This window comes from Homalodisca vitripennis, unplaced genomic scaffold, assembly GCF_021130785.1.
Source record: "Homalodisca vitripennis isolate AUS2020 unplaced genomic scaffold, UT_GWSS_2.1 ScUCBcl_41;HRSCAF=740, whole genome shotgun sequence".
Taxonomy (NCBI): domain Eukaryota; kingdom Metazoa; phylum Arthropoda; class Insecta; order Hemiptera; family Cicadellidae; genus Homalodisca; species Homalodisca vitripennis.
In genome coordinates, this window is record NW_025776171.1 from 67,430 (window position 1) to 75,818 (window position 8,389).

The window sequence follows — 8,389 nt, forward strand, 5'->3', positions numbered from 1 at the left end:
GTTAGTATTTCGCACCCTTACAAACCACTGGGGATGAGACTAGAAGGATATTCCAAATAGGAATAAACCTATATTCATATCGGTGACACAAATAATTTCCATGTAAAACATAAGTTTACGCAAGAAAGAAAAAGAAATAAATAAAGGTACTTTTAATTTTATAATATTATTAAGATGTTAAAACAATCCAAATATCTTTGAAATCAGTCTTTTATGTTGTTTAAGATAAATGTATAATTTTAAAATGTATAACTTTAAACGTGGTGGTACATACACCTCCAATTATGAACTTGTTACTTATTCAATTGTTCTTTTAAGGATTATAATTTACTAGTGGTTACCCGCAGCTTCATACGCAATTTCGTAGGCTCTGCACATGTATTAGCAATTCTGGTTCTAGTGAATTACATTTCCGGCTCCAATGTTGAGTTTGCCTTGATGCCACGATCAAGAGAATCTGTTAATAAGTTCATATTTATGGCAGTTATAATTTACTCCCTTGTTAGTATTTTTTGTTCCACAGTTGATTTCGCTTAGTTTCCCGGTCTTCAAATACATATACAGAAGCCTACTTCTGTAAAAAAACTAAGCTGAGTTTAATAACAGTCTTTATATTTATTGTAAAAGTTAAATGTATTATATATTTAATCTATATATATATATATATATATATATATATATATATATATATATATATATATGAATGTTTGTGTGTTTGTCCTTTATGGAATCGTGAACTATTTGACCGATCGTTATAAAGATTTGTATGTATATGTATTTTTTAACGGAGTAGGTTTATATTTTATGCCCATTGGTGTAATTCGCCACCAGGCAGTGCTATAAAACATAACAGTTTTCAAAGCGCCTGCAAGTTATAAACTGCAATCACGACACAGTTATGTATATTAAGTAGCCAAAAAATACGTGAAGGCGTTAAGATGGTGTATATTTGTCTTAAAAATAAATTAATGATTCAACTTAAAACTTGAATAGAAGACCACTTTATAATAAAGTACATGTAAGGATACAAATATAAAAACATACACCATTGACAGATTTTGCTGATCGTGGCAACAAGGCAAAATCTACATCAGTGTTGTAAACATAATTCACTTGAACCAGAAGTGCTCAACCACGGGCAAAGCTTACGATAAGCGTGCGAAGGCGCGGGAAACGGCTAGTATTTAATATTTGCGAAAAATGCTATACTAATAATATAATTTTACAAAAGTTTTCTTACCTGGATATTTTCCTACTCCATGTTCAAAGCGCTTGCTGAAAAGGTTGAAATACGTTTTGTTAGTATCAAGCTGACTACGCTTTAAAAAACTATAAATGTAAATTGAGAATTGTGGTTAGTGGCTGTGCTTAAACAGTTATTAACAATCTGTTCCTACATTAAACAGCAAATACCACAGCAACAATCACAAGTCTGTTTGTAGCGAACAAAACAAACTTTATAGCGTGCATAAACCACATCATTAATATTCAGTAAGAGCTGGACAGTGTTGGGGTATTTATATTACGATAAACAACAGAAGTCAATCGTAAATGACACAGAGCATGCTATGTTACAGCGGAAACCGCAATGTAAATTATATTAAGAAGTGTAAATAATATAATTTGATTCCTCTGTATATCATAAAAAATGATAAAAAGTAAGTAAGTAGTAAGTTGTTTTTAAAAATAATATTTTAAAAAGAGTTGTGGTCGTTAAATTGCTATATAATTTTAAACCTGCCTTCATTAATCGCAAGTCAGTTACGCATGCAAGCGTGTTTTATCAGTATTTCTAAGATGAGTATATTTCTTTAGTTTCCTTGTATTTCTTCAGCTTATCTAGTGAGAAAAAACCTGTAATATATAATTTTGATTTCGTAGCTGCAAATTAATGCACGTTTAGAATAAGAGTAATATCCACAAAGAATTGTTTTTGCCACTTATTGCAACACCCATATTTTATGTGAAAAGATAAATGTCTGTAGGCCACGATTACCGCACATTTTAATATAATTACATGACACGAGTACGTTAGCTCACATGTCAGGGCTTCCCTGAAGTAGCATGTAAAATATCAAGTCTAGCTCATTGTCATTTCAGTCACGTCATGCGGAGGTACAGATAACCACTCAGAGATATATTTCTACAACCTTCGGGCAGCTAGAGAACTTTTGCCGGCCTTCTGGCTTCAATGAATCTCAGCCAAATTCCATGAATAGACTTGCACTATGATCATCAAACTCATTATTTCCTGTGTAGAAAATGTTCTTGCAATATTTAAAGCCCATAGATTAGTTTGTTCTCAAGATATAGTGCGGAAAGGCAGATAGGCAGAAATAAAATTGGTTCAAATCCTCGAATATTTGAGTTCTGCTAAATTTAAACTTCCGTTAAATACGGCATCTGAAATTTGATGCTGTCACAGACTTGACTCCTAGATACAATGAATTTCTGTCAGAATTGTAAGATTTGAACTGTTAGACAGTTGATCAAATTATACATGATTTAAAGTAGGATAATTATTTAGCTTAAAAATTTATCAAATACACTAAGAGACACTACATGCTATAAAACCAAATTGGTTAGTTCTGTTCACCATCACCGAATACATAATTACAAACAGGTGATTTCCAACTACAGTTGGATGACTGACAGACCACCCCTTACCCACCCAGAGTAAAGGTGAGATGTCACATACATACTCTGAACATGTTGTCACCACATCTCTCTTCAGTCTTTACTGTTCTGCATGTCAAGTGGGATTTGTGATGAATGAATGAATACCTTAACCAACATTTATATCATTCTAGTCAACAGACTTCTATACATCCTTTTCGTTACTAAAATCGTTACAATTTATAAACAACAGGCTGACCACAGACCAATTGCATATTTTTTTATATTTTTATAACGAAGTTATTTGTTCTCTTAGAAGAAAAGTTTACTCCTAGCTGGGTGCATATTTCAGTTGAACCTTCAGTGAGTACAGCAAAAAAGTGTGACCTATACCTGTGCAGAGTATGGATGTCCAGGAGCAAATGGATCCATAGGTCTAGTCTGATGCAGAGGATGACTAATAGAGAGGGCGGAAATCACTTAGTGTTAAAGGCTCTTGCTAGCCTGGACATGAGCTGTCTGCTTTGACTGGAGAGGCTGGAACAAAGCCAATATATCACATCATCCCTCCTCATGGGACCTTAACAGGAGGCGGACACTACCCCCTTACCTTACCCATCATAAATATTCTGTAGCAGAGGCCCTACAAAGACTAAGTGCAACTAGAAATTCCTCAGCTTCTTGTTAAGGTGAAAAAGGATATATGTCTTAGTTATTTAGTAATCATAAAAATGAGCTATGTGAGTGTGAATATCTTTATATAACCCAATTATCCACAACAACCTGGTTAAAATCTTGTACACCTTAAGTCTTGCAGAAGTTAAGCTAATGTGAGAATGACAAGGTCTGGTTTATATTAGCACTACTGTTTTCCATAATCCAGTGGAAAAGAATCTTATGCTAGTAATATAAGATTTTATACCTTCAGTTAGTTTTCCTGCACTGTGTACAGTAAATTGTATCAACTTGCCATTCGTATAAATAAATAGAAATGAAGTATTTCCGAAGTTTAGTTTTTTTTTATTTGGACTCTAAAGGTTATGAACATAACTGGTCACGTAACACATAGTGAAGCTACGGTACGAAGGGTTTTTCAATGTTAATGTTAAGTTTAGCTTCAGTTTGCCTTCCAGAAAGTGCGGCGTCTGGAATCTGTTACTGCATCTCAATATGACACAAGTCTGTGACAGCGCTAGATTCTAGGCCCTGCAATAAGAGGTAGGTGAACTGGAGCTAAACTCAACATTCATTAGATTTGTTACAGTTAGAATAATTCGAGATCATAGAAGTCACGCGTCTAGGACTATGACTCTGAAATGCTCTAAAACACTATCATTATTTTTAGTTCCTATCTAAACTATTATAATTTATGTTAGTTATTGACTTTAAACTTAATTTACGGTTAAGGCGGCTGCTGTTTAACTGTGAAGTGAAGCGTTTGTTTCTCGAGTAGGCAAAAGAAATTTTCAAGTGGTTTCTAACTGTGCTGCGGTAAAAACTTTTAGTGCGGTCACCTAAAATTTCGTAGGCGTAGGAAGAACTCTCTTAAAGCATTTTATTATAATAATACTACGGTAAACTACGAACTCATTGCATTTTCTCTACGTTATTCTGTATAGAAGTGCATTACCCCAGTCAAATCTCATAGGATAGGCCCTCAGTTTTTATTTACCCTTTAAATGTGTAACATCTCAGTAATTGGTACATGTAGAACTTTAAATTTTAGAAAATACATTGTTCTGTATTTCGTGGAATTTACAAAATATGGATTACATCCATTCAAACCCTTTTCTCTTTGTTGAATTGTGCCCTCTGAGAGAGTCATCCAATAGGTTTGGTTTCACGTGGGAAGACTTTTGAAAGAGAGTATTTTAAAAAAGCGTTTATAAAAGTCTGCATAATGCCTACACAAAGTCAGATGTTTCATAAAGAACGTACTCTATATGAATGTGTAAATGAATAATATATATATATATATATATATATATATATATATATATGTGCATGTGCGTTTGTGAGGCTAGGATCTGCAAATATGAGTTTCAGATTTAAAATATTTTTTAGGTTTGAAGTGTTTGTTTTGGCGAATGTTATTATGCTTAATTACTACTAATACTATTACCAATACTAATTACTACCATTTATCTAAGTAATCGATGAAGAATAGCTTATTAAAAATTAATACCGTAAGTTTTAGATGACTGAGTATAATATTCAAAATGAATAAAAGAGTTGTAAAAATTTATTTTTATAATTAGTTTACATTGACCAGGGTTAGGTTTGTTATTTGAAACAGAGATTTTTGCCTGGCCTTCGTAGAAATATAAATAAAATCCTCATATACAGCTTGTTTTTCGCTTAAACATGCTATAACCATAACAACAGAGTCATATTGATCTCAGAAAAACATTGTTGACCCTACTCATACAGTCCCTTTCGTCGAGAGAGCAACCGTATTCAGAAAGGTACTTTTTATATTCTTGGAACAACTTCAAATAGTCATTCAACACACATTTTAGAGACTGGTCATATATTATTTAATACTAGCAGTTACCTGCGGGTTCACATGTAGTTTAATATTGAAAAACAGGGACACCATGAGCACATTTAAAACAAAATGGCATCTCAAACAATGCTGAAATGATGAGTCACTAAAATATACTGAAATGTCTCGAAGTGTAAAGATTGGGTCCTGAAGTCGAAGAGTGAAACTCGTTCTTAAAAGTACCTATGAAATTTTTTAAATTTCTATAAAATATTTCGTGTTTTTGTTACATAGCTAATCACAATTCAGGCCGGTGTAGAGTTGTCCTAAGTCTGAAGGGAGACTAAAGTGGTCCATAAACTTTAAGTAACCACACTTATAATGTAATATACTATGGCATTTTACAGGTGCTAATTAAAATAAAAAAAGAAAACAGGCAAATTAAAGCTTCTGCACTCAACAAGTCATTTGTAAATATTTCAATGATTTTTACAGATAACTAACAACAAACATCACCTGCTTAAGTGTGTAAATATTATAATACTTATTAGTGTTGAATTTGACAGTTCAATACACATTTTATTTCTGCTTATCAAGTCAAGTCCATAAATTAAGTGTTTAAGACCAATGTGGTGTAGCCCGGAGCGATTTTCTAAATGGGAGTAGTCCTATATGTGTACCAGGGACCGTGAAAATGTCAAGGTAAAATTTCAGTTGTTGGTCCAGTAGTGATTATTCCTGATTAAGTAACAGACACAAACACACAGTGATACACAATTAAATTGTCATATACTAGTATAGATTGATATGATTCCGATTTTCATAAATAAATAAATATTATATTGAAAAGGTTGAGACAAAAATATTATTATAAAAAAGAAAGGCACAAAGACGATTCAGCAATCATCATTTGTAATTTGATTACCTGACACTTTACTGAAATATACTCGTATGTATGAAGTATTATCGTTTAAAACTACCTCTGATTCAGTAAATGTATACAACAACATTATAATCCTACAACATATATGTAAATTTTGAGAGATTAGATCTATTTTATTACATATGTAAAAGTTTACTAGTATATAGGTTAAAGTTAGTTTAAACGAATATCAGTTCCATTTATTTATCAAAAGGTAATCTGTTCTAAGAAATGGACACCAAAATATGCAGTACAGTATGAAGTGAGTGTTTAGTGTAGAAAGAAATAGACCCCAGGATAAACATCAGTACAGTCTGGTGCAGGATGATCTATGCAAGTCACGTGACACTCGTACTGCTGCTGGATGTCGTATGTTATAACTACATTGTATATCATCTTTATTCTCATAAAACATGCCACATATATCTAATATTTCTCCAGCTTTCTGAATTCCTTGTACAATTTTAGAGCAAAAGTTCCTAATATTGAGCTACATGAAAAACTCAAACTGTATTATACATTAGAAGTACAAAATTTTAGATGACAGAACGGATTGAGAAACAACATTTATGGAAGTTAATAAATACCTAAGGTGAAATCGGCTTAGACATATTCTCCAATAACATAACAGTACAATATTTATAAAAGGAGTACAATGTTACACACACACATATTTGTAGATGAAGGGTCCATTTATAACTTGCATGCATGTGACTGTACACGGACCGGATTACTATGTCCGCGAGAACAGCACAAACACTTACACTCTCGTGTCAATAATGTTGAGATCAACGGTCTACCCTCTACTGCAGGTGAAAACATCGGTGACCTACTGCGAGATGTTGGTACAGCTATTGGTCTACAAGTAGAGAACAACGACATAGCGGCAGCACATCGCGTGCCGTCCTACAGGAGAGACCGGGACCCAGCGCTCATCGTGCAGTTTGTCAACAGAGCTAAGAGAGATGACTGGATCAGCAAATATCGACAGATCAAGACCCTGACAGCCCGTGACGTGAACAAGAAGTTCCCAGCACAGCGTGTGTACATCAATGACCACCTCTGTCCAGATAATAAACTACTTCTCTCCAAACTCAAGCAGAGGTGTAAGGAGATCGGTTACGCTTTCGCCTGGTCACGTGATGGGAGATTCTTCGCCAGGAAAAGTCAGGGGGAGCCGGCCAAGAGAATCACCAGCTTCGAGGATGTACAAAAGTTGGTGTAAATATAGTTTAGTTTTGATAGTAAGTTCAAGCACCTCATTTAAAATTTAAAAATAATATTCCTTTAGTTTTTAGTGCGTTCAAAAATGATTAATACACATAACTCAATAGATTCAAATTCTTTAAATAGTTTTTTTCCCTCCAAAATAAGAATAATAGTTATAAAATAATTTATGCAAACATTAGAAGCATGCGGCAGAATTTTAATAGTCTTATTTTAGAGTTGAGTCAGATTAAAACAAAAATTGATATTTTAGTTTTGTGTGAAACTTGGATAAACAGCAATGAAGTAGGAATGTATAATATTGAAGCTTATAATGCTTATCACTGTTGTAACGATTTATATAGGTCAGGTGGTGTGTGTTGTTTTGTAGCTAATGATATAGATGTTTCAAATCTAAATATAACTTTAACAACTGCCGATGCACTAGTTCTAAAAGTAACGCTTAAAGATTTATTTTTCAATTTGATTTGTTTGTATAGGCTGCATAGTCATTCTGAAAAGGACTTTATTAATGAGTTTAGCATTAAGTTTTCTGATTTGCCAAATAACTCTATATTGATAGGAGACGTGAATTTAAATATATTGGACCAGTCTCAAAACACACAAAACTATCTTTCTTTAATGAGTGGTTTCGGCTTCACCCAATTTATTGACTCTCCAACAAGAATTACAAATGAATCTAAACCCTGTTTGGATCATATTTTCGTAAGACATCGAAATTTATCGATATTTAATGCAGGAGTATTTGACATTGGTTTAACAGACCATTGTTTACTTGGACTAAAAATAAATAAAAATGATTATGTAACTCAAAATGTAATTTGAAACAACCTATCAAATTCATTATTGATTATAATTTAGTTAAAGAGAGTCTTCAAAAATCAAATATGGATCATTTTTATTTAATGGAAGATGCTAATTTATGTTTTAATAATTTCCATGAGATGTTATGTAATGTTGTTAATAGTTGTAAAAAGTCTGTAGAATTTAACAATAGTAAGCTATCTAAAGCTAAATCGATAAGCCCTTGGATAAATTCAAGCCTTTTATCAAAAATAGACCGAAGGAAAACGGTTGTATAATATTCTTAGAAGGAGACTGTATGACAGACATTTTGTAAATTTTTATCATAGTTATTG

At 32.9% G+C, this 8,389-nt stretch overlaps 1 protein-coding gene across 1 annotated transcript; it reads left to right on the forward strand.

Annotated features, from left to right (window-relative positions):
- The first annotated feature begins 6,678 nt into the window (after positions 1–6,678).
- Positions 6,679–7,248, forward strand: LOC124370187. The gene has a single exon (XM_046828479.1). The coding sequence runs from the start codon at positions 6,679–6,681 to the stop codon at positions 7,246–7,248; it is 570 nt and encodes a 189-aa protein (XP_046684435.1).
- The last annotated feature ends 1,141 nt before the right edge of the window (positions 7,249–8,389 follow it).

Bases quoted from the DNA above. Each gene is read 5' to 3' on its own strand.
- LOC124370187 (XM_046828479.1), top strand. From the start codon at position 6,679: ATGTTACACACACACATATTTGTAGATGAAGGGTCCATTTATAACTTG.